The sequence below is a fragment of the Sarcophilus harrisii genome, chromosome 6 (genome assembly GCF_902635505.1).
Source record: "Sarcophilus harrisii chromosome 6, mSarHar1.11, whole genome shotgun sequence".
NCBI lineage: Eukaryota > Metazoa > Chordata > Mammalia > Dasyuromorphia > Dasyuridae > Sarcophilus > Sarcophilus harrisii.
In genome coordinates this window covers 150,818,378-150,845,659 of record NC_045431.1, presented here as the reverse complement: position 1 = coordinate 150,845,659, position 27,282 = coordinate 150,818,378, and the positions used below count along the sequence as shown (strand labels likewise).

The window sequence follows — 27,282 nt, the reverse complement described above, 5'->3', positions numbered from 1 at the left end:
TTTCTATTAATAGCAGGTGACAGTTATTTGTTAATCCATTTATCTGATTCCATAGAGTTATTTTGAGAGCACCCTATATTGCAACACAATTTTTAAAGAGGAATCAATATCAACAGATGATTGGCAGAGCTGGTCGAGCTGGAATAGATACTGTTGGTGAAAGTATTCTTATATTACAAGAAAAAGACAAGCACCTGGTAATGTAATGTCCTTATATACAAAAAATTCTTAAGTTTTAAGATTCCGAGTTTTTATGCCTTAGGTTGTGAGATTCTACTTTTGAGATTCATAAATATTTAATTATTTGTGATTCCATATGATATTTATTAAGGCTTCATGGACATCATATACTTTTTTGCTCCCCTTTTTTAAAAAAAACATTAGCAATAGAATTTCTTAGCTACAGTTGCAGTTTCTATGATAAAATTAACACTAAGTGTAATGTAGTTTTATTTTATAGGTACTGAATTTAGTAAACAGTCCTCTGGAGAACTGTTATAGCCATCTTGGGCAAGAAATCACAAAAGGAATTCAAAGTTTACTCCTGTCATTGATTGGGCTAAAGGTATATATATGAATTTTTTTTTAAACCAACTAATTCAAGATTTTTATATATTAATACTTTCCTGATGAACACGATACTTATCCATTCTCTTACTCATTCCTTATCAAACTATTGAGTGTGAAAATGTAGGAACTGTAGATTAGTGATTTGATTTTAATTCCCTGGTACATTTCTAGAATTTACTATTAAAGTGAAAGAGAACACCTGATAAACACTTAATCATTGTTTATTGTTTGGGGAATAGCTAAAGAAATTATGATACATAAATATAATGGAATATTACTCTACCGTGAGACAAAATGACTGAAGAATTTGGAGAAGTATGAGAAGACATACAGGGAAAGAGAGAGAACCAGGGAAATCACTTAAGGTACAGCAATAATAATGTAAATGAAAAGAACAAAAAAACCCCAATTGAATGTTCTGTCATTACAGTGATTAAGTTTTTCTTTCAAGAGATCAGACATTATACCTTCTTTTCTTTGTTGAGGTAGGAGACTATGGGCACAGAATATTGCAAAAGCCAACAGACTTCATTAATGAATTGATTAGTTTTGTTCAAATTTTATTTTATTTTATTCTTTGTTACAGTGGACTACTTTTGCTGGTTAGAGGAAAAGGAAAGAATATATTTGGAAATGAAAATGAAATATAAGATGAAAAATAACACTAATTTTTTAAAACACTGTGGAAATTTCTTAACCAAGGAAAGAGGAATAATATGACTTCATTAAAAAGAGATCATAGTATGTAAATTAGTTTCTGGGGGGAAAAAAAAAACAACAAAAGGATACTTTAGAACAAAAGGAAACCCTCATCCAAGGCTTGAATGTTCTCAAAATTGAAGTGGGCCAGAGGAAAAAAGCTACTCAACAAGAAAACAAGAAATATTAAAACAAAAGCAAAAGTTAAAAAAAAAAAAACACAAGAAAATGTAAGCTATCTATCACAAACTCTGACTTGTATAATAAGGTAAGAAGAAATAATCTGAATTGTCAGATTATCTGACCCTCCCCCCCCCAAAAAAAAAGACCTTATGTTGAATATTTTAACAAATTGTAAAATAAAAACCCCTTAGAATTCTTAGAATGAGAACAGAATGAAAGTAAAAAGAATTTACTGTTGATCTCCTGAAAGAAACACCAAATGTAAACTCCTAGGAGCATTATAGTCAAAATCTAGAGCACACCATACTTGGCAGCTTTGATAGTAAAAAAGCAGAGAGCTTGTAATATAATATTACAAAAGGGCAGAACTAAAGGCTTATATACAAGGATCTATACAAGGATAATCTAGCCAGTAAAATTAAGCATAATCCTACAAGGGAACCATAAGTTTTCATGACACATCTAAGGTATTAAGAACCCCATCTTAGTCTACCATGGTCTCATTTCATTCCAATCTCAAATCTGATTTAAAACCTGGTAGTAAATCTCAGACCAGACCTATGATAGATCTGATTAAATAGTGCTAATGGATGTTTAATGGAGAGAACAAATTATAGTCTTGGTGAAGAATTAAATGGTAAAAAGAAAACAGATAAAAAAGAAGAAAGATGAGAATGAGAAGTGGGGGCAGGGAAGAGTTTAAAATTGGTAAAAATACAACCAACAATTACTAGCAGTACCAATAGTAACAGTTTGCTTTTACCTGTTTTCTATGAATGATTTTAAACAAAATCTATCAAAGATGGTTTTATGAAAATAATTAGAGCCATTATGTCAATGGAAAAGTATAGTAGAATGACCAGAAAGAGATTTCTGGGAAAGCTAAGAAGTTACTGATAATTGTTTTTCAGAGGGAAAAGAGTAAATAGAGCTTTGAAAATACTGTGGGAGAAAAAAGCTGATTATTAATATGAATAAAACAGAAAATTATAAATATTCTAACCTTAGGTCAATGGTTTGAACTCTGATCTTCCTGATTGCAGGCCTGGTGTTCTCTTTATTTTGCCACCTGCCTGCCCTAATAGGATGTAAGTACTTTTGAGGTCAAGACCTATTTGATTTTTGACTTTCTATCCCTAATACTTGACATAATGCATGGCCCATAGTCACTTAATAAATTACAGTAGATTGAGGAAGTTTTTTTTTTCCTCAGTTCTATTTTAGGACTATGCTTGGTGTCATCATTTACACAGCATTTAGTTTTATTTTTTTGTTCTTCCATATACATCATTATTGTCATTGTATTTCAAGTCCCTTGTATTTCTTTTTTTATCAGTTCATATTTACATTTTCATGCTTTTAATTATTCAAAGTTTTTAAAAAGATTCATTTCGTTACCTTTTTAAAGTAAAAACAATTTTCTCTCCCTACTTCCCACCATTGAACAACAAAAGATCGTAGTAATTTGCCTAGATAAGCAAGATAAATTTCCACCTTATCTCTGTCCAAAGATGTGTATCTTATTCCACATTTCAAATCTATCACCACTCTGGGGTGCTTCATATTCAGTCATCTGGCACTGGAGTTTGTCATTGCATTTATCAGAATTTTAAAGTTTTCCAAAGTTGTCCTGATTTTAAGCACTTCACTCTGCATTGATTGAAGTCATCACTTTTTTCCCCTGAAGCTATCCATTTTATCATTTCCTTTGGTGCAGTGGTATTGTTACATTCATGATTAGTTTATTCTTCAGTGAATGGGGAATCTCTTAGTTTGCTGTTTATTACTACTAATGAAAAAATTTGCTATGTTTATGTCCACTTGGGTCATTTTCCTATATGCAAGGGCACATAAATGAACTGACTTTCTGAAAAATATGTACATTTGTATGTTAAATCTAAACAAGAGACAATGTCAATCCCTAATTTGTAGTGTTTATGGAACAACTCTTGGAAGTTGATTATGCATCAGCTCCAGCACATAATAGTAGTATCACTGCAGTGTTCATTTTTTTCTTAGAATACAATAATAATCTACATTGACGCACCGTAATTTGGTTGGCCATTTCCTAATTGATGGGAATTTATTTTGTTGCCAGTCTTTTGCTACCACAAAGATTGTTGCAAGGAAGGTGAATGGGGCTTTTGACTTCTTTGGTATATGTACCTAGCAGTGAGATGTTTGGGTAAAATTGATATGGATGTTTTTGTTACTTTTTTAAGCATAATTCCAAAATGTTTCCTCAACATCTGGACCAATTCACATCTCCATTAGTAGTGTATCACTGTACTTGTTTTCCTACAGCCCTTCCCATATTATTTCAATATCTCAACATTTCTCTTAATAGTGATTTGATAGTCTTTCATATATTTATCATTAGTATGCAATTCTCTTGAACTATTCATATCAACTAAAAAGAATTTTAGGGTTTTTTTGTTTTATTATTTTGTTGCTTTTGATGAGGATAGAGGAAGTTTGGGGAAGTTTCTGGTGTGGAAATTCTCTTCATTAATGCACACTGGCTACTAAACTAATTAATAATCTTAGAGTTGACTAAACAGAAATTGAGTGACTTGTCCATGACCATACAGTTAATATATATTAGAAACAGGACTTGTCCCCAGGTCTTCCTGCCTCCAAGACTAGGCTTCTTTTTATTTGATCACATTACTTCTCTTTGGGGATCTTGTTATAAAATTAATAAGACTAATAAGCTTGATGAATTTTTTCTTCCAACAGTTTTAATTTTTTTTTTTTGATATTTTGAAGCATGAAATCTTCATCTGTGTTGTATGCAAATTGAAGTAGCATATAGCTCCCTGTCATACTCTTAATGTCTATTCTACTTTTGTATGTTGGTGTTGCATGTTAAATATTCATTTAATTTCCAAACATTTTGCAGATAGCAAAAAACCTTGAAGGCATATATCACTTTATGTGTGCTACATTTTTTGGCATTCAGCAAAAGCGTTTATCTGAAGAAAAAAGTCTCTGGGAAATATGTAGGAAAGCATTGGCAAGTCTAATGGAAAAAGGACTTCTACAAAAAAGAAGTGTTTGTAAGAATGAAGAAGAGTCCCAATGTGAATTACAAATCACAAAGTTAGGACAGGCTTCTTTAAAAGGTAAGTATGAATTACATGATGTATTATTGGATGAATTGCATTACTAATTTGCATTTCAAATTCGGTGTGCTAATTTTCTATGTATTTCCATGTTTATATTAATTTTGTTTTCAGAAAAAGGTATTCATTTGTTTTCAACATTTTGAATTATTAAAAGTTACTATTCTTAAGAAAGTAGAATCTTTTAAATTTTATTGACTGAAATTGAATATTGTATGTTCTCCGTTTTAAAAATTAAATAATTTAGGTTTTTAAAGTTATTAATGCATCTTGGAAACAAAATAAAATTAGTATTTTAAATAAAATAGTGGTTAATGAAAGCCTCTAAAGGGCCTTGGAGACTCTTATTGTATCTAAGTAGAATACTGCAATCCTTTTTATTTGAAAATTTTCTTTGAAAATCCTTTGAACACTGAGGAAACTGACTGGAATGATTTTCTATTTATTTTCAGATGGGAGGTTATTATTGGGTGAAAAATTTCAGACCCAAATATCTTTTTTTGTTTTTATTTAATTTTCCAGTTTACATGAATTTATTCTTTCCACTTCACTTCTCACCTTTACAGATGTTCAAAAAGAAAGAAAGGAGCAGAGAAAAGGAAACCTCTGCAGCAAATATGTGTAGTCAAACAAGTTCATTCATTGGCCATGTATAAATATATGTTTCTTATTTTAGACTTTGAATGTATCTCCTTTTTGTCAGGACATGGGTAATATGCTTTATCTTGGTCCTCTAGTATCATGGTTTTTCTTTACATTGATCACACCTCTAAAATCTTTTGAAGTTGTTTTTCTTTCTAACATTGCTGTCTTTGTATTAATCCTCTGGTTTGTTCAGTTAATTTTGCATAATTTATTAGAAGTCTTCCCAGATTCCTCAGAAAATTCCTATTTTACATTTCTTGTGGTGGATGATATTCGTGTACCATAATGTGTTTATTCATTTCCCCAATAAATGGGTAGACTTTTTTTTTTTTTCCAACCGTTGCTATTACAAAAAGAACTTATATAAACATTTTTTGTTCTTGTGGGTTTCTTTTCTTTTCTCTTTCCTCCTTCAAAGTATAGACCTATTAAGGTATAGCTGTAAGATTATGTCTGGTTCAGTGGCTTTAGTTTTCCAAATTATTTTCCAGAATGCCTGGACCAGTTCATAGCTTTTCCAATGATTCCGGGGGCGGGGCGGGGAAACTGTTTTTTTCACAACCCTTCTAACATTTGTCACTTTCCTTTGATGTCATTTTAGGTTACTTATCTAATAAATATTGTGCTTCAATGTTGCTTTAATTTTTGTTTCTCTATTAGTAATTTGGAGCATTTGTTTATATGGCTAGTGATAGCTTAGATTTCTTCCTTAGAAAACTGTCTGTTCATATCTTTTACAATTTATCTATTGGGGAGTAACTCTTATTCATGGAAATTTGAATCATTTTTATGATTGGGATATGAAATCTTTATCAGATCTGTTGTAGAGATTTCTTTCTCAATTCTTTCTATTCTGATTTTAACTGCATTTGTTTTGTTTATGCAAAACCTTTTCAATTTTATGTATTCAGAATTAACCGTTTATTGTTCTGTGATGTTTTCTTTCCCTTGTTTCATCATGAACTCTTCCCTTAACCATAGATCAGAAAGATAATCTTTTCCTCATTTCTCTAATTTGTTTATTTGTGGATCTATCTAAATATCTGTGTGGAGAAGTAGGTCAACCAGAAAGCATTTATTAAGGGCTCCCAGGCACTGTGTTAAGTGCTATGATAGAATCAAAGGGGAAAAGATAGTCTTTGGCCTTAAAGAGCCTACATTCTAATGAAGAAAATAAAATATAAAGAATTGTGTTTTTAAAATATATACATATTCACATGTATGTATATATGTATATATATATTGCTATATAATAGTATATATTGTATTTATATGTACATGTAACTGTACATGTTTATATATACATAAATATTATATCTTCATATATACATTTTGCCTTATGTATATATAAATAGATGTCTTGTTATATGTGGTGGTGTGTATATATAAGTGAAGGGTCAGACAGGAAAGATTTTCTCTAGAAGATGATTTTTAACCCGAGTCTTAAAAGAAACTAAGATAGCCAGGAAGAAGAATTAAGAAAGGAAAATATTTCTAAATATGCGTTCCAAAAACTAGTAATAAAAAACTTTTTCATTTTTTGAGACCATAGAATGGTTTTCTTGGTTTAATCTAAAAATAGTTATATAATGGCTAAGTATATATTATATTATATATAATATATGTATGTATGTATGTATGTTCAAATATTTTAATTATGTAAATACAATGAAGAAATGATGAACTAGCTATACCAGAATTTTTTAAATTTTATTTATGTTGTGCTAGTAAATACTGTGAAAGTTTTAATGCAATTCTACTTCATACACACAGAAGACTCAATCTTGGATACTCTTAGAAACCTTTCCTGGTAGAGGCACAAAAACCTAAGGGTTTTCACAAAAGGTGCCATGATGGAAGTTTCCTAAAAAGTGAAAGGGGACTGTTAAAAGAGATTTAGAAAGTTTGAACCTTACATAGTAATAAGTACTTCGGACAACTAGTCAATTATTAAACATTTATAAAGCACTTAGTATGAGACGGATGCTATTTTAAGAACCTGGGTTACTAGAAAAGGGAAAAGACAGTTCCTGCTTTCAAGGATCACATGTTTAAGAGAAATAAATATGTACAAACAGGCTATATACAGGATAAATAGGAAATAATTAACGGAAGGAAGGCATTAGAATTGAGGGATTGGGAAAGGCTTCCAAGATAGATTTTATTTGGGACTTAAAGACAGTCAGGGAAGCTAGGAGGCAGAGATCAAGAAGGGAGAGCATCTGAAAATGACTGGAGTTGAGAGCTGAGAGATGGACCATCCAGGAGGTCAGGGTCATTGATGAAATAATATGTGGCAAAAAGTAAGGTGTGAGAAAACTGGAAAGGTAGAAGGGATTTATATTGTGAACTTTCAGTAGCCACCAGAGGATGTTTTTGTTTGATTCTGGAGACAACAGGAAACCACTTTAGGAAAATCAGTTTGGGAGCAGCTAGGTGCCACAGTGGACAGAGCACTAGTCCTGAAGTCAGGAAGACTTGAGTTCAAATCTAGTCTCAGACACACTTAATACTTACTACCTATGTGACTCTGAGCAATTCACTTTACTCCAATTGCCTCATGAACAAAAAAACTGAAAAGACCCAGAGATCATCATTTTGGTGGCTAAATGGAAAATGGGCTGAAGGGGGGAGAGAATTGAGACAGGCAGACCCCATCAGCAGACTATGACAAGAATGAAGTTTTGAGGGTTTGTATCTGGGTTATATGTCCGAGTGCTGGGGAGAGAATAAAGTATCTTTGAGAGATGTCTCAAAAGTCAAGCAGACTTTGGCAATAGAATGAATATATGGGTTTTAATTTAGCAAGTGGTTTTTGTTGTTGTTTAGTCGAGTCCAACATTTGGGATTAGAATGGTTTGCCTTTTCTTTCTTCAGTGAATTAAGGCAAACTGGATCACATAGCTAGGGAATGTTTGAGGCTGGATTTGAGGCCTGACTCCAGGCCCAGTGCTCTGTCCTCTGAGCCACCTGACTACTATGGCAGGCATTTATTTATTAAAGAGCCTAAGAGGTGCTATTCCTTGCCTTCACTCAACTTACATTCTGCTCTATGAAAATAAAGTACACCCCATGCAAAGACACTGGGAGTGGGAAATTGAAATTGCAACTAAGGAAATTTGTCTGGAATGTAAGAGTATATGGGAACTAAGAAGGATAATATTACCTTTGGAAAGATAAGTTGGATTCACATTGTGAGGTGCTTTAAAGGTGTGTTATATGTGGTGTTATATTTTGTCTTTAGAGGGAATGGGGAGCCACTGAAGCTTCTTGAGCAAGGGAGACCCAGACACAGTCTTAATATCAGTTTGGTGGTCGTGAGGAAAGTAAATTAGAGAAGGAAGAAACTTAAATACAGGGACAAAAATTAGGAGGCTACTGTAATTGTCCAAGTGAGAAATGAAGAGAACCGATACTGGGTTGGTAGTTGGCTATGCAAGTGGAGAAATATAATAATAATAATAATAATAATAATAATAATAATAATAATTAGATCCTCATTAGATCCTCCTAACAACTCTGGGAAGCAGTGGTATTATTATCCCATTTTACAAATAAGAACACTGAGGCAAACAGAAATTACTTGTTTTATCCAGAGTCATACAGCTGGTGAACTTGGAATGGAATTTAGACTTTGTTCTTTTTTATTGCAGGCCTAGTACTCTAGCCATTGTGCCCCCTTGCTTCAGGAAAGAATATGAGATGTTGTAGAGAGAGAATGAGTAGGACTTGGTAATTGACTGGTTATAAGATTGAAAAGCAAAGATTTTAGAATGACTCAGAGTCTGTTCTGGTTGACTTTAAGGGGTGGTTTTTAGAGGGAAAATAAATTCTGTTTTGGACATGTTTTTGAAATGCCTATAGGACATTCAAGTTTAGCAGGTGAATGCTGAAAGAGGGCCAGATCTCAGATTTATTTTAAAACATTCACTTTAAAGTCATGTTCTGTAGAATTCCAGAATTAGGTACTATGATACGTCTTAGGGCATTTCCTAGCACTCAGTTATCAAAGGGGTTCACCAGTCAAATTTGAACTCAGGTCCTCCTAACTTCAGGCCTGGTTCTCTATCCACTGTGCCACCTAGCTCCCCCAAAGTCACTGGTTTTTAAACTTGGCATTTGAAAGGGGGGAAAAAAAAACCACTCATCAGCTTCTATAAAACATTCAAAATTTTAGCTTGCTTAAGTAGACTTAATACTTAAGTGAAATGATGTTTATACCTTAAACATGCATAAAACTTAAAATTTATAACATTTTTTCTAAAAGCATTTGTAATACTTTTTTTTTTTTTTAGGTACTTTAGACTTGGCTTATTGTGGCACTCTTTACAAAGACTTAAAGAAAGGCCTTGAAGGACTTGTACTTGAAAGCTATCTTCATCTAATCTATCTAACAACTCCATATGATATGGTTTCTCAATGTCGGCCAGATTGGATGATATATCTCAGACAAGTAAGAATGATTTTAAAAGGAATTCCATTATTTAAGCTACTTCAAAAATAAAAATCTGTTCTTCTTAAAGTATATAAAGGTTCCTGTTTAAAGTATTGAATGTCATTTTTAACTCATCTTCTGTATTCTAAAGAAATAATATCCTCAGTATATTTTATTTGCATATAAAGAAAATAATTAACCCATTCCCAGGGAGTAAAACAAGGCTTGGAAATATGACCCAGGGCAAAGTTGCACTGATGATCTGGTACCTCATCCAGCTAGGAGAATAAGACTCTTCCCAGACTAGATGTAATCCTTTCTTTTGTGGGCACCTGAAGATACTACTATTCCTAGAAATCTTGGGAGGGTAGGAGAGCTGTTTTAATTGTATTTGACATGAACCTATATCCTTGAGCTGTATCTGAGTTTAGAAATCTATATACTGAAATGTGTATCCTTTACACTATTAAGAAAAACATTTATTTCCTTGGAACTGAATTATCTCAGCTTTGCCATGATGCTAAATTAGCTCATTTTGAACCAATCTAACTCAATGATAAAGTGACTTCAGGAAATGTTATTTATTTCTTGAATATTGATTAAATACAAGTAATATTAAGAGAGCCAAAAATTGTAACTTGCTGTATGACAGAATATAGTGATTTAATATACTATGGCAATTGTAGTGACTATATACAAATTACGATTTTAAAAAATTGAATGTGTAGTAGATAAAGTCTCCTGATCATAACTCTAAACTCAGAAAGTCAATTTTATTATACTATGGTACTTTGGCAGATTATCAGCATAGTTTTTGTTATTTTTAAAAGAAGCACTAAAATATACATGCTCATTCATGGCTTACTTTTGCTTTCCACAATCTCCTGACCTCACTAATGACATAAACAATATCTGTAGTCAGTTCAGGTCATCAGCATGTATTTATTAAGCACCAACTCTGTGCCAGATCCCATATTAACTATCAGGAATACAAATAAGGGAAAAATAATCATTGTCCTCAAGGAATTCAGAATCTAATGAGAGGAGGCAACATACTTGTCAACTGTGTACAGACAAATTATAGACAGGATAAACTGGAGATAATTTCAGAAGGAAGGCACTAGGAAGTACCAGGAAAGGTAATGAGGATTGGTCACTCAAGAAAAAAAAAAAATTCAGGGAGCAAGTTGGTTCTCAGGGCAGATTTTATTGCAAACAGAAACAGGCTTCATTTTTAAGGGGTCAGCAAGAAGCTATAAAAAGGTTTCATATTTATACAGATTTATGGGCTAGTTGTTTATGTGGGTAGTTAACCACAAGGAACAGAAAAACGGGATGTGGTTGCCCACCCAATCAAGTGCAGGGGGCTTGGATCATGCTACATGTTTCCAGGATCTCAGTAAATAAGGTCAATCACATTTGCCCCAGTCCCAAAAAATACACTTTGTTACTGGCCAAAGTTTCCATTATTGCTTATCGCTGAGCAAATTTTCCCTAGGGCAGTGTGCAAGACAAAGGCTTTAAGCCCCTCTTATCAAAGTTTTCATGCAGAAGATATGATTTGAGCTGAGACTTGAAGAAATGCCAAAGGCAGAAATAAAGGAGAGAATTCTAGAAATGGGGTCAATCCCCCTCTTCTATCCCTTGGTGAAAGTGCACAGTCTAGAGAGGAAGAGTTGGGTAAGGAATTACAAGGAGGTCAGCTTTGGTGGGGGCTAGGCTGTGAAGGACTTTAAAAGCCCAAACTGAGGATCTTATACTTGATCCTGAAAAGTTTTAGGAAGATCATTTTGATGGTTTAATGGAGGAGGGCCTGGAATGGGAAGAAATTTGAGGCGGGTAGTTCTAACAGTGGGCTCTTAAAGTAGTGCAGATTTTAGGTGAGGGAGGCTTGTGCCATCAAGTCTCCCTGTCAGAGGAGGAATAAAAGTCATGTAATTTGGCCTTGGTTTTCAAAGAGCACCAATGACGTCCTGGGTGACGTCTTGACTTGCTCGTGCATTGGATCTCTCTGAGGCAGAGCTGGGCAAAGTCATCAGTCTCTCTGTCTCTTCCGGAGTCATCAAAGGCCTCTGGCAGGACAAAAATCGGGATGACCCAGCTCGGAGTGCCTGCTTCCACTGCCTTTGTGGCCACTGCCATGGGAAGCGTTCATATGGTTGGAACAGACATCCCCCAACTTTATAATAATAGGGAAATGGGAAAGAGGGGAATGCTTTGGCAATATGATGACTTTAGCCTTGGACATATTAAGTTTAAGATTTCTATAGAACAAAACTCAATTGAAGATGCAAGATTAGTAATGTTATTTTGTCATTAATAATCCCAAAAGAGTTTCGTTCTAAGAATACATAAATATAAAATATAGTTATACTCTTAAATAATACTTGCAATTCTTTAACATGGTAGATGTAATGAGAGATAATAATAAAGAATTTATTTTGGGAAAAAAAAACTTCACTGTGATTTTTTTCCCATTTATTCCCCTTAAAATATAGTTTGACCACCTCAATTCAGGAGAACAAAAGGTTGCAGCAATTGTTGGAGTAAGTGAAAGCTTTATTACAAAGAAAGCCTCAGGTCAAGCTATTAAAAAGGTAAGCTGATTTTTTTAAAATTCTGAATTTGACAAAATAAAGTGAACATTCACACATATACTATAGAAAGAAAGGAAAGGCTTATATGTGAAGTTGTGAATTTCTTATGGAACTTGCTTTTCTTTTGAAGTGTGTAATAGCATTAACATATCTTTCAGAGCTGTCCTATTAATGTTTTCTGATCATCCTTCTGCTCTTTTCTCATTGGGGGTGAAGTGGGTGCTACTTGCTATCATGAGGCTTCTCATTGGGAAAAAGAAAAGCAAAGCAAACTTCTTTAAGAAAACAAATTCCCGTGTTGGCCTTTTCCAGAAAAAAAAAAAAAAAAACTTATTCTGCATTTTAACTTTTTTCCAGGAAATAATGCAGACTTTATCTTCAGGACTCTAGAATCACAGACACTTATATACATTGGTCAGAATATCCAAGTCTTTCACATCTTTCTTTTCTCTATATTGTTATTCCGATTATATAACTAGTTCTCCTGGTTCTGATCACTTGACTTGGTATCCTTTAATATAACTCTTCTCTGGCTTCTTTAAAAGCATCTCTTTCATTGTCTCTTACAGCACATAATCCATAATTTGCTCAGGCATTCCCCAGTTGGTGGATATCCCCTTAGCTTCTAAGAAGAGCCTTATATAAATATTTTTGTCCATATTTTGGGAAAAGACTTTTTTTCTTCTCTTTTTGATATACACCTAGATTAAAGTGTAAACAAGTCAAACAATATGTGTAATTTAATAGGTTTTAAGACATAGTTCCAAATTGCTTTCTAGGAAGACTGTACTAATTCACAGTTCTGCCAATAATGTAGGAATATGCTTGTTTTCCATTACCTCTCCAACATTTTTCATTTTCCTTTGTTGTCATCTTTACCAATTTAATAAATATAAGATAGAACTGGATTGTTGCTTTAATTTATATATCTCATTATTTTTAATGTGGAGCACTTATATGGCTGTGAATAGCTCAGATTATTGCCTATTCCTGTTCTTTATCTATTGAGGGATGGTTTTTGTTCTTAAAAGTTTGTTTGCTCTTTATATACCTAAGATATGAGTTCTTTTTCAGGAATACTTGCTGTAAAGATTTCTTTCCCAGCTATCTGTTTTTCTTCAGATTTCAACTGCATTGGGATTTTTTAGTACAATTTTTCAATTTTATAAAATCAAAATTATATTCAGTGATCTTTTCATGGTAAGAAAGACCTTTCACAACTATAGATAGGGGAAAAATACATGACCAAACAAGGCTTTTTGCATCTTATTTATTTATAATGTGACCTTTGAATCTGAGTTATATATGCATTTGGAACATTTTAAGCTTTTATGAAATGAAATGTTGAATATCCCAGTTCTCCCTCATAAATCCCAGCAAATATTTGAAAAAGGACCCAAAAGAACAACTATTTAAAAAAAAAAAAGAATCAGGAGTAATTTTTTCCATTAAGTCTGGAAGTGTACAAGAAGACAGAAAGCAAAGGAATCAAGCTGGAATCTCACCAGAGAAGGCAGAAAACTGGTGACAAATGGCCCTGAATCCAACTAGCCAGTGCTCCCAGCAATGGGCTACAAGGCATTTCATATTCCAGGTCCTATCTCTAACCTGTCAGAACAGAAACTCATTCGGAACCATTCCCCAGAGATCATTATATAAAGAGACAAACTTCAGTTCCATACTCCATGAAGCACTGGGAAGAACAGTAGAAGATAACACAACTGGGAGTGTGCAAGAAGCTTGAAACTATTTTAATTTTCAGCATCTTACTAGGGTAAGAACTACAAGGGATGGACCATCAGTCAACAAACATTTATTAAGTGGTTACTATGTGTGATTTCTTGAATAGATGTCATATAAGGAAGAAAGGGCTTATTCTCCAATTGATGAATGGTCAAAGAAATGAACAGACTATTTTCAGATGAAGAAATTAAAACTATTTCTAATCATATGAGAAGGTGCTCTAAATCATTGATCACAGAAATGTAAATTAAGACAACTCTGAGATACCACTACACACCTCTCAGATTGACTAAGATGACAGGAAAAGACAAGGGCAAATATTGGAGGGGAGTTGGGAAAACTGGGACACTGATACATTGTTGGTGGAATTGGGAACAGATATAGCCATTCTGGAGAGCAATTTGGAACTATTCTTAAAAAGCTTTCAAACTATGCATATCCTTTGACTCAGTAGTGTTTCTACTGGGATTATATACCAAAGACATCTTAAAAGATCCCCTTAAAGAGGGAAAAGGACCCTAATGTGCAAAAAATGTTTGTGGCAGCTCTTTTTATAATGACTGGAAACTGAGTGGATGCCCATCAATTGGAGAATGGCTGAATAAATTATAGTATATGAATCTTATGGAATATTATTGTTCTATAAGAAATGATCAGCAGGATGATTTTTAAAATTCCTGGAGAGACTTATATGAACTGTTGCTAAGTGAAGTGAGCAGAACCAGGAGATCATTGTACACAGAAACATCAGTATTATACGATGGTCAATTCTAATGGGCGTGGTTCTTTCCAACAATGAGATGATTGATGCCAGCTCCAATGATCTTGTGATGAAGAGAGCCATCTACACACAGAGGACTGTGGGAACTGAATGTGGATCACAACATAACGTTCTCGCTGTTTTTGTTGTTGTTCGCTTGCATTTTGTTTTCTTATTCATTTACTTTCTTTTTTGATCTGATTTCTCTTGTGCTGGCAAGAAAATCGTATAAATATGTTTATTCATATTGGATTTAACATATATTTTAACATGTTTAACATATATTGAATTGCTTACCATCTAGGGAAGAGGGTGAGGGGAAGGAGGGGAAAATCTGAAATATGAGGCTATGCAAGGGTCAATGTTATCAAATTATCTAGGCATATGTTTTGAAAATAAAAAGTTTGGGGCAGCTAGGGGGTATAGTGGATAGAGCACCAGCCCTGAAGTCAGGAGGACCTGCATTCAAATCTAGTCTCATATATTTAACACTTCCTAGCTGTGTGACCCTGGCCAAGTCACTTAACCCCAATTGCCTTATTTGAGAAAGAAGAAGAAAGGAAGGAAGGAAGGAACTTAATTAAAGAAAAAAAGTCTTATTAGGTTCCCTGAAAAATATTTCCAAATGAAAGACTTGAAAACTATATTTTATTTTATTTTTACACACACACACACACACACACACACACACACACACACACAATTTCCCTTCCAATTACATGTTAAAACAATTCTTAAACTTTTTTTTTAAATTTTGAGTTTCAGATTCCATTCCTCTTTTCTTTCTTTCCTTTCTTCCTCTGAGACAGGAAGCAATCAGATATAGGTTATACATGTGCAATCATGTAAAATATTTCCATATTAGTCATTTTGTGAAAGAAGACTCTAATAAAATAAAATAAAGTGAAAAATAGCATTTTTCAGTCTGTATTCAAATGACAACAGTTCTTTCTCTCAACACAAATAGTATGTTTCATTTTTAGTCCTTTAGATTTGTCTTGGATCATTGTATTGCTAAGTTCTTCATTGTACAGTAATGTTGTTACTGTCTGTAACATTCTGTTCATTTCATTTTGCATCAGTTCATGTAAGTCTTGAGGTTTTTTGAAATCATCCTGCTTGTCATTTCTTATAGTACAGTAATATTCTGTTACAATCATATTTCACAGCCTGTTTAGCCATTCCCCAACTGATGGGCATCCCTTTAATTTCCAATTCTTAACTACCACAAAAAGAGATACTATAAATATTTTTATATAAATTGGTTATTTTTCCTTTATATGTGTGTGTGTGTGTGTGTGTGTGTGTGTGTGTGTGTCTTTAATAGACTTATCAGTGGTTTCAATGGATTAAAGGGTGTGCACAGTTTGATAGCCCTTTGGGCATGTCTAAAATGCTCTGCAGAATGGTTGGATCAGTTCACAGTTCCACCAGCAGTTCATTAGTGAATCAGTTTTCTCACATCTCCTCCAACATCTGTCATTTTCCCCTTTTTTGTCATATTAACCAATCTAACAGGTGTGAAATGGTACTTCAGAATTGTAAAAATAGGAAAAAAAAAAGTTGTCACAGAAAGCTGTTCAGATCTATTAGAAACAGAAGACAAAGTGGAAGGATAAAAAAAGAAGAAAAATCTACTGATCATCACCAAGTTTGGTCAACTGAAAGGATAGGGAATATGCTATATTATAATCTTTTATAATTTATCTTAAACAACTCATTTCCCTTTACAACCTTGAATGTAACTACATTGATCTAATTCATGTAATAGGTTCTTACTAATTCAATAAATGGCGTACTCTCTTTTTAAATGTCTTTCCAGGATGTGGATAGAAACATTGTCAACAGGCTCTACCTCTCCCTTGTTCTTTTTACATTGCTCAAAGAGACCAATGTCTGGAGAGTATCAGAAAAATTTAATATGTCTCGAGGATATGTACAAAATCTTTTAAATGGAGCTGCCTCATTCTGCTCTTGTGTACTACATTTCTGTGAGGTGATTATTACTATTATATTCTGGCCCTGTGATTTTATTGGATATAGAACTTCCAGTGTGGACATACCTCTACCAGTGCACATTGAAAACTGTTATTTACCTTACAGGATTAGAGAATTGTCTGGAGTGCTAAGACTTTTCCAGGATCACACAATTAATAGATGTTAAAGCTGGGACTTGACACCAGGTGTAGCTTTGTTATGCTCTACTAGTTCTTGAGATAATTATATGTTTAATAAATAATATGTAATGCTACCTTGTTTTACATGATTGGGGAAGAGAAAAAAGGAAGCAGCACAGAAAGAGGAAGCCTTATTTAAAATGCTATTTGAATAGTCTAGACAGGTGATAATGAAAGCTTTTTCTAAGGTATTGGCATTCAGAATAAATGAGAGCAAAAGGGGATAATCAACATTGCTTAGATGGAAATATGACAGTAAATGATTGGATAAAGGAAGTTGAGAAAGTTGAAATCAAAAAATCAAATAATTAGAAATTTTAGTTCAAGATTATAGTGCCACAGGCAGGGATATTAAAATATCAAGGATATTTATTGGAAAAATAATAAGCTTTATGTACAGCTTAGGAATGTAGATTTAGAAATAGAAGAGACCTTATATATCATCCAGACCAGCTCTTTATTGTATAGATGAAAAACCTGAAACCAAGAGGGGATTTAAGACTTATAAAATGAGGGGTTTTTTAGAGATTCCTATTTGCAGATTACATTGTATGTCTTCACTGAGGCACACATTACAAGGTCTCAGAAGGGAGGTTGTCCCAGAAGTCCTTCCTGGTACACCCAAGTGGATACGAATTGCATATAAACTCTGGGGGACATGATAGACTTCATGTGGATAGATTACAGCTTGGAATTTCAACCCAGACACAGAAAGAACATGTGTCATACAGAGTATAGTGTGGTTGGATGGGTCACCCAGTGAGTTCCTATGTCACCAGCACTTGGATCTATGGCTGGTGTAACAGGAGAACCGTGAGCTGGACTCAGAGCTGATCAAGAGAAGGTGTTTCTCCAAGGCTGTGTGTCTCCTAGCAGCCTTGTGCAGAAGTCCATCTTTTGGGAGGAGTTGGAGAGTGGAGGAGGGAAAGGGGGAGAGAGACAGAGACAGGGGGCAAAGAAAGAGAGAGAGAAAGCCTCTATCTTGTTTTTAAAAAAAAAAAAAAAAAACTACTTATAGGGAAAGTAGGGAATAGGTGCTGAATAATCCACATATTGCAAAGGTTCCCACAGAATGTTAAGAGGCATAGAAAAAGACCTTTGGCACTTGGGGTGGTTTTTCTGTAGAATAACATTAGTAGGTGGTGATTAACTTGCCCAGAATTATGCAGTAAATGACAGGCCAGATTTGAATTGACAGACTTATCTGCTGTGCCATCGTGGAACATCCAGATCATTTTATGATATTAACTTAGAGATCATAGATCTCCAAAGTATCAAAATATGGAGAGCAAAGTTTTTTAAATTTCATATATTTCTATATAATTTAAGCACAACTTTTATTTTTAAAAATTTATTAGTTTTTGACATTTACTTTTATAAGATTTTGATTTTTACTACTCCTTCATTCCTCCGCAAAGCAGCAATCAGTCTGGATATGGGTTATACGAATATAATCATATTAAACATATTTCCACATTAGTTATGTTGTGAAAGAAGAATCAGAACAAAAGAGAAAAATTATGAGAAAGGTAAAACAACAAAATAGTATGCTTCCTTATGTATTCAAACTCCATAATTAAGCATTTTTATTTTATTTATATCTCCTTCCATTTCACCAAACCCAACCCTCCCTCAAGATCCCCAGATTCGCAGAAATATTTTGGTTTGGAGCATACATTTGTAAATAATAGTGAGATATGCCGTCATCCCCGTATTAATGATCATTCCAGAGACAACCTAAACCATACACCCTGACATTTGATATTAACCTAACATTTTCATTACTGAAAGTTTTCTTAATTTCATTTTTTTGCAGGAGCTAGAGGAGTTTTGGGTTTATAGAGCCCTCTTGACAGAACTCACCAAGAAACTGTCTTATTGTGTGAAGGCAGACCTGGTCCCTCTCATGGAAATAACTGGAGTATTAGAGGTCAGTAGCAACTTAGTTTCCCAGTCCAGGCCATCTCATGAAAGCCACAATACATAAATCAGTGTTTGGTGTTTGGTCAAGTCTTATCACAGGACAAGTAACTTTGGTCTCTTCTTTTTGGCTGGGAGGTGAGGCGAGGCAGGAGATTCAAGTAAATTTAATTGCTTCATACAAAGCCTCCCAGCAGCCAGATTATATTAGTCTGAGGGTAGGTATGGTGAGAAACTATATTTAGGAGAATAGGAGCAGTGATCCCTTAAATAGATAAATATCCTCTTTTTCCTTTTTAAAGCTTTGAACTGTTTCCCTCCCTCTCTCTCTCTTCTCTTTACTTGAGAAAACAACAATTTGACACAAATATGTGTGTATGTACATGTACACATACATGTAAAATGATACTATGCAAATTTCTATTTATCATTTCTATAAAAGATAGACTCTTCCTTCATAGATCCTTTATAGTTGTTTGAGTTATTAGCCATTTACATTTACATTTAGTTTGAGTTATTAGTCATTTAAGAATAACATTCTTCAAACCATATTGTTATTATTGTGTACAACATTTTCTTGGTTCTACTCATTTCCCTTTTCATTATTTCATGCAAGTCTTTCCATATTTTTCTAAAATGAATTTGCTCATCATTTCTTACAGCACAGTAGTATTTCATCACAATCATATACCACAATTTGTTCAGCCATTCCTCTGTTGATGAGCAGCCCCTCAATTTCCAGTTCTTTGTCACCACAAAGAGAGCTGTTTTAAATATTTTGGAACGTATAGGTTCTTTTCCTGTTTCCCTGATGACCTTGAGAAATGTTTACATCTTTTTAAATTTAAAAAAAAAAAAAAAACTCTTGTTTTGCTAACTATGTTATTTAAGTAGAAGGCACTATCTATTATTTAGATACTGAATTATATATATTAGAGTTTGATCTCACCAAGTTTAGGGACTAACAAAGAACCCAGTGACTGCATTTCTAGAAAGAATGGATTGCAAAGTTGTGTTTGGAGTCATATAAATAGTCCTCTCATCTGAGTACTTTAATGTGTTTATCATTTCAGATCTAAATCAGTTTTCATCAACTGAATATAAAGCCAATTGAAATCAAACATTCCAAATTCACTTTAAAATAAGAGTCTCCAAATACTTGGAACTTGTCTTTTTGTATTTACTGTCTTAGTTTAATTCTAATTTCTTGGCTGAAAAATTGTCCTGTGCTAACATATTTGACTTTTCACTAAATTTAAATTATGATTTTATTGATTTTATAATTTTTTTGCAGTCCAGAGCAAAACAATTATATGATGCGGGCTATAAAACTGTCACACATTTAGCTAATGCAGATCCTGAAGTGCTGATAAGAACTATTAATCATTTATCTCGACGTCAGGCCAAACAAATTGTTTCATCAGCAAAGGTGAGCAAAATTCAGTATTGTTCTCCTAAAATATAACTTAAATTGTTAGTTCATATTTTAGTCATCGGTGTTTGAAATTTTGTATTAATATTTATGTCTCATCAGATAGCCATGTAGTTCTTATAAAACACTTGCTGAAGAGGGAGTGAGCTACTTATTTAAAAAAAATTTTTTTTTCAGAGAATGACAGTCTTAAAATTCGAAGATACCATAAAAAATCACCCATGTCAACTTTCTGCTTAGTGTAGATGTGTCTTTGATTTTCCTCTGTTTGAATACAGGTAGCTTACATCCTTATAGGAGAGCCCATTTTATTTTTGTACACCTTACCTACTTCTACCTGATGCAACTCTCCAAAATAGTATAACTCTTCTCAAGGTTAAACTGTTCAAATATTTGAATACAGCTGCTAAATGTTTTCTCTTTTAGACTGCATTGCCAGTTGCTTTGACTGTTCTTTATAAGACATGGTTTCAAGTCATTTTACTATCCTATTTGCCCATTTCTAGAGGCATTCCATTTTATCTTTGCTCCTGTTGTTGAGGTTGGAGTTCAGATATTAACAGAGTCCACCAGGGGAGAGTATAATGGGCTATTATCCACCTCATTATATTTACTTTATGACTAATCCAATCTGTGATTATAATGGGGGTAGGAGAGAATTGTTTGATTTCACAGTAATGCTGTGACATTTCTGATCACTTGAGCTTCTGCCAACTAAAATCTGCAGTTTTCTATATGACAAATCTATATGACAGTTTTCTATATTACTTATATAATTGAATTTTGAGCCTAAATATAGGACTTTATATTTACTCCTGCTAAATTTCATTTTATCTATTTAATCCCATTGTTGTAATGTATGTGGATTATATCACTAGTTCACCTATCCTTTGTATCATCTGCAATTATAGTGAAAGTGCCATCTCTTTTTTTGTCCAAGTCGGTGATAAAAATGTTAAATAAGTAAAGAGCCCTGTATTGTCTCACTAGAGACTTTCTTCTAATTTAATTTTAATTATTTCAATTTATTTTAATTCAGTTTGGTCACAATTATTTTAATTTAGTTTAGATACAATTTTGGGGGAGGTGATTTTTATTTTAATTTATTTTTTTAATTTTAATTTGGGTGTGATTTAGTCATCATTAAAGTTATCATCCAGTTATGATCCCATTAACCTTAACTGTTTTTCATCTCATCTTATCATCAGAAAAGTCACAAAAGGGTAGAGAGTTCCCCAGAACTATGGTTTCACTTGAGATTTTATTTCCTGAGATATAATTTTCTCTTAAACATGGTTGTTCTACCCTTTCCATCTTATAGATAAATACCCTTGAAGGAGAAGAAAGAAGTAAAGAAAAATTGAGTAATTGTGCTCTTTTTTTATGGTTCCTTTCAACATTTCATTGTCTTCCCTAAGCCATTTATGCCTTCTCCCTTTCTAGGTCTGAAGTGCAAACATAGCTTGAAATTTGTTGTACTTATCAAATTTCACAAGTTCAGCTCATTCTTGGATTTGTTTTTTTCTCAAACCATTTCTGTAGGATTGTGACACTCTATTCTTGGCGTTTGGTTTTAAGTGTTCTTTCTTCTTTCAGCAGTTTAAGTTCATCTAAATCCTCTAAGTAGCTGCATAGGTTCTTTTGATGCATTCCTCTTTTTTTCTCCTCATTTGAACCATTTATAATTGATTATATAATTTATTATGAATTTATTTTGGAGCCATCTTCATGAGCCCTTTTAGAATCTTTGGCTGTCAGTTCATGCCTCTTTTTCTAAAATCTTTTGAATTTTGCTTTTGGAAAGAAAAGGCCTGTGTTATGAGATGAATGGTGGATTTTGATTATAAAGTCTAGATATTAATATTTTTGCAAATCACTGTGTGATTTTCAGCAAGTAACTGCTCCTTTCCAGAGCCATTTCCTTATTGGTAAAATTAAAGCATTGCACTGGTGGATGTTTAAGATCTGATTCAACTCTAAATTTATGACTCTTTTTCTGACTGTGCCAGGTTTGCTTTTCTTTTGTTGTGGTCCAACCTTCAAATGTTAGTTGAAATCTATAAAATCTTAGATTAGATGTGATGGATAAAATTATTTTTAAATAGAAAATTCTTCAACAAAAATTTTTTCACCTATTAAAATTTTATGTACTTTCAATAAAGTAATAGGATGATTAGCTAAATGACTACAGATGAATACTTCAACTTAATTTACTGTATCCATTTCTTTTTAATTGACATTTTCTTAATCTTGAAACTCATTTTAATGCCTGAATTACTATTTTCACCATCTTTCAGAGAATTAAAGTCTTTCTAAAAGATTGTATTTAAAATGCTGACATTAGTATGTCAAAAAAGATGAGCATTTTTTATTTTCCACATTTGAATTTTCTGTTCTAGATGCTATTAAATGAAAAAGCAGAAGCTCTACAGGAAGAAGTGGAAGACCTACTGAGGCCACCCTCTGATATTCCTGGGACTACAACCCCATCTTCTAAGAACCATGAACTCACCCAATAACATTTTCCCGTTAGTTTTTTAAAAAATAAATGTGTTATTAAAAATTCTTTGTTCATAGATAATATATTTTTATTGCTTATTCAAATGTGGTTGTCATTTGAGTATACCTCTCATGTATAGTATTGTAATAGCCACTTAACTCACCTTCCTACCACTAGTTTCTGCTCCTTCCTGTCCATCCAGCACAATACTCCAGAATAATCTTTCTTTTCCATTTTCAGTAGTATATTTTTCTAAATATATGTAAATATAGTTTTCAAAATTCATCTTTGTAAGACTTTGTGTTCCAAATTTTTATTCCTCCTTCCTTAACCTTCCTCCTCCCCAAGACAGCAAGCAATCTGATATGTTAAATATGTACAATTCTGTTAAATATATTTCCATATTTGTCATGTTGTGCAACAAAAATCAGACCAAAAGGGAAAAAATATGAGAAAGAAAAAAACAAACAAAACCAAAAAAAATTTAAAGGTACAAATACTATGCTTCAGTGTACATCCAGGCTCCATAGTTCTTTCTCTGTAGGCAGATGGCATTTTCTATCCCAAGTTTATTGGGATAGAAATGCTCCATCACTGTTGTTGAAAAGAGTCAAGTCCATCACAGTTGATCAATCCATAATCTTGTTACTATATTCAATGTCCTCTTGGTTCTTCTCACTTCACCTAGTATCAGTTCTTATGGTCTCTCCAGGCTTTTCTGAAATCAACTTGCTCATCATTTCTTATAGAGCAATAATATTCCATTATAATCATATACTATAACCTGTTCAGCCATTCTCTGATTGAAAGGCATCCATTCAGTTTTCAGTTCCTTGCCACTATAAAAAGGGTTGTTACAAACATTTTTGCATGCATGAGTCCTTTTTCCTCTTTTATGATCTCTTTAGGATGCAGATCCAGTAGTGACCCTGCTGGCTCAAAGAAGTATGCAGAACTTGATAGCCCTTTGAGCATAATTCCAAATTGTTCTACAGAATGGCTAGATCATCAGAATAATCTTCTTAAACAGGACATCTGGTCATCACTTCCACCACTTAGATGCTTCCATGGTCCCATTTTGCTTACAAAATAAAAGATATACTCCTTTCTTATTCAGGATTTCCCATAATCTGATCTAAACTACCTAATTCTAACCTAGCCTAATCTTCTATAATGGGAGATTATCAAACAATAGTATTCTATACATATCCTACTGTTCAGCCAAATTAGATGAACTGTCATAGCCTGTGTATTTCCACCTCTTTACCTTTGCTCAGGCCATTTTCCTCTCTCCTGGAGTATTGTCTGCCTATCATTCTTTAATACATAGTTGAATGGCATCTCTTCTGGAATAATAAATGATGCAATGGAGCACTTTTGGTAATGAAATTGTTTGTATGCCTTTTTCATCTCCATTAGACTGTAAGCTCCTTCAGGACAGGGACCATATCATACTCATATTTGTCTTCTATGCAATAACTAGAACACAACAAAACTCAATATTTGTTACATTTATCACTATGTATATAGTTGTATGTATATAGTATATAGTATATAATTTGTATTATATTTTCTCCTTCACTGCTAAACCTATAGGAAAAGCAGAAAAAACCTATTATCGGCATTTTTCAAATCCATGCAGCCAGACTTCTGTTAGGACCATTCTGTTGAAATTACATTTCAGTCAATCTCAGTTCCTCAACCTGCTCATTTCTCATGATTTCCACCCTGCCTCAGGCACACACAAAGACAGCCATAGGTAAGATCTTGCCATCACCCACAAAATGCACCACCTCTAAGAATTCCAAAATTACCTTATTTATTGCTAATGTTTTGGCTCTCTCTCTCTCTCTCTCTCTCTCTCTCTTTCCCTTCCTCTCTTCCTTTTTTTTTATCAAATCCTATTCTTCATTTACACTGTGACTTCTAATCCTTTGACCTATGAATTTTCTTCTAGGACATTTCCTCTTCACCCTCTTGTTCAACTCTAAAGTTTCCTTGAGTTATTGCCTTAACTTATTTCAGCATTTGAATCACTCCTAATACATGCTGCTGATTAAAGGTGGGGAAATTTACACCATTTTTCTGATTGGGTCCATTATAGAATTATGTTGCACAACCCTAATTGCAGCTAATAGGCAATCCTACTAAACATTCCTGATCAATTCACTATCCCACTCTCCATAACAACTTTTCCAAACCTTGTCATCCTTCTTAAATAACTTTCTCTCAACTGAGAACCTTATCTCATATTTTGCAGCGAAAAGATCTCTTTTCATCTTCCTCATCTCATATCACTTATTTGCCTTATGCCATTATTTCCTTCATCTCTGTCTCACAAGATGAAGTGGACTTACTCTTCACCAAGACTGCTCAAACAATCCCATTCTATCCCATCTCAGATTGTCCCCTTTTTCATCCACTCTTATCACTTTCAATCTCTATATCCACTGGCATCTTCCCTATTGTCTGCAAACATATACATGTTTCCTTTTTCTCAAAGATGACTCATTTAATTCTTCCTCTCCACTTTCACCCTATATATTATCTGCCTTTTGTAATTAAATTTGAAAAAGCTATCTATCTACAATATATGCCTCCATTTTCTCTCATTCTCTTCTCCTGAATTCATCATTTCACGAAAACTGCTTTCTACAACATTACCAGTGATCTCTTAATTGCCAAATCTAGTGGCTTTTCTCAATTCTCATTCTAGATCGTTCTACAGCCTTTGACATTTGATATAGCTTCTACCTCTGTGATGACAGTTTTGATATCTCCTTATTTTAATGAGCATTTATTCAGTTCTTTGTGATTTGATGGGGATTAGTGATTATATTACTGAATTTAGCAGAATAGGATTAAATTTAAATTAGTTATGTTAATGATGTTGGGATAAGAGCTGTGAATAATTAATCTACCAAGTATTTATCAGCTGAATTTATTTTATTAGTCACACATGTAATAAGAATGTAATTGGCGTACTTTTAACCCTTTCTCTCATTCCCCTACTCCTTCTGTAATAAGGTTCATTTGCTGGTGCAATATCTCCTCATTCCTATGAACCACTATATTGATTCTCTTGTGATCTTTGGTTCAAACCCACAATATTCTTGGATCTTAGGATAATGTTGGTCAAACGCTAGTGTCACTGTGACTCATGTAAAACCCTGGGATATTAAAGGAGTCTTATGACCTTTGGAAAGCCTCCACTGAGATGACCTGGAAAGGCCTGTTGACAAAGTGGTTATGATTGATGGACATTTCTCTTAGACAACCTTATATTTCCCTACTTCTAGAATCGACCAGTTATCAGTGAATTACAAAGCTTCTTCCTTTTAGTGCTTTCTCAAGTGTATAAAAGGAAATGGCACCCAAGGAGAAGGATCCCTCAACAACCAGTTCGAGATATCTGATAGGAATCTTTGGAATCAATACTTGTCTTTTCTTTACACATGAAATGCATTGGCTGAGTACCACACAACCTATGAGAAGTGCATAATCCACTCCTAATTACATCATTACTTTCCCCTTAGTGTTCACTTTATTTGGATGTAATTCAGTCCTTCCCTTGATTCCTTATTGGCTGATACTGTCCCATCTGAAGAGTCCAATTTTCCCTCTGAGTCTGAGTTTACACTTCTGAGGGCATTGCCATACCTTCCTTCCAAATCCCCACTTCTTAATTATATTTTACAGCGTGTTACTTATTCTAAGTCCCCACTCATGATTATATTCATTTGCAAGTCTGAGTCCCCCACCTTGGATTTTATTTTCCTTTTATTGATTTTGTTTCCTTGTTCTGCATCTTAGCAAGGTTTCAATTTTATTTTTCTAATTTTTTTGTGTCATTTCTCTTTATTTCTCTAGTCTTTATAACTCAGGGGAAACTAAACCCTCAGCCAATTCTCCCAATATCCAATCTCTTGCCAAGGCCTGTAAGTTTCACCTTTGAGACATTTCTCAGATATGCCCCTTTGTCTCCTCCAGTTTGTTGCAAGTCTTTATCATTTCAGGAATAGACTGTTACAATAACCTGTTGGTGAGTCAGCCTGCCTCATTTTTCTCATTCTAGTCTGGCATCTATTCATCCAGCAAAGTGATTTTCCCAAGATAGATGCAGATCTGACTATACCCTTCCCCATTCCCTTCCCCCACCCCACTTCAGTGAATTTCAGGGGCTCTGCCACCTTCAGGATCAAACACAATGTCCTACTTGTCATTCAGTGTTCTTCATAACCCATCTTGCCTTTCCACTTGCCTGCCACTCACTCCTTGCTACTTTGTGACAGTGACACTGGCCTCCTGGCTGTTCCATGAACAAAACACTACATATTCCAGCTCCAGACATTTTCTCTGACTATCCTCTATACCTAGAGTGCTCTCCCTCCTCATTTCTACTTTCTGGCTTCCGTGGCTTTCTTTAAGTCCTAACTAAATTCCCATCTTCTACAGGGAACCTTTCCCAGTCTTATTTATTCCTTAAACCTTCCTAC

General features: G+C 33.8%; 2 protein-coding genes across 3 annotated transcripts in view; both read left to right on the top strand.

Moving 5' to 3' along the window:
* Nucleotides 1-23,046, top strand: part of HELQ (helicase, POLQ like) — a 49,151-nt gene extending 26,105 nt beyond the window's left edge. For both annotated transcript variants that reach the window (XM_031941756.1, XM_012552048.3), the window contains 9 exons: nucleotides 56-197; nucleotides 461-565; nucleotides 4,355-4,577; nucleotides 9,518-9,675; nucleotides 12,156-12,254; nucleotides 16,580-16,753; nucleotides 18,751-18,864; nucleotides 20,149-20,283; nucleotides 22,686-23,046. In XM_031941756.1, coding sequence (XP_031797616.1) covers nucleotides 56-197; nucleotides 461-565; nucleotides 4,355-4,577; nucleotides 9,518-9,675; nucleotides 12,156-12,254; nucleotides 16,580-16,753; nucleotides 18,751-18,864; nucleotides 20,149-20,283; nucleotides 22,686-22,805 — 1,270 coding nt within the window. In that variant the 3' untranslated portion in view covers nucleotides 22,806-23,046. The remainder of the gene's footprint in view (nucleotides 1-55; nucleotides 198-460; nucleotides 566-4,354; nucleotides 4,578-9,517; nucleotides 9,676-12,155; nucleotides 12,255-16,579; nucleotides 16,754-18,750; nucleotides 18,865-20,148; nucleotides 20,284-22,685) is intronic.
* ARHGAP24 (Rho GTPase activating protein 24) overlaps nucleotides 20,228-27,282 on the top strand; it is a 101,990-nt gene continuing 94,935 nt past the window's right edge. The window contains exon 1 of the mRNA XM_031941758.1: nucleotides 20,228-20,283. The gene's annotated coding sequence lies outside the window, so the exon portion shown is untranslated. The remainder of the gene's footprint in view (nucleotides 20,284-27,282) is intronic.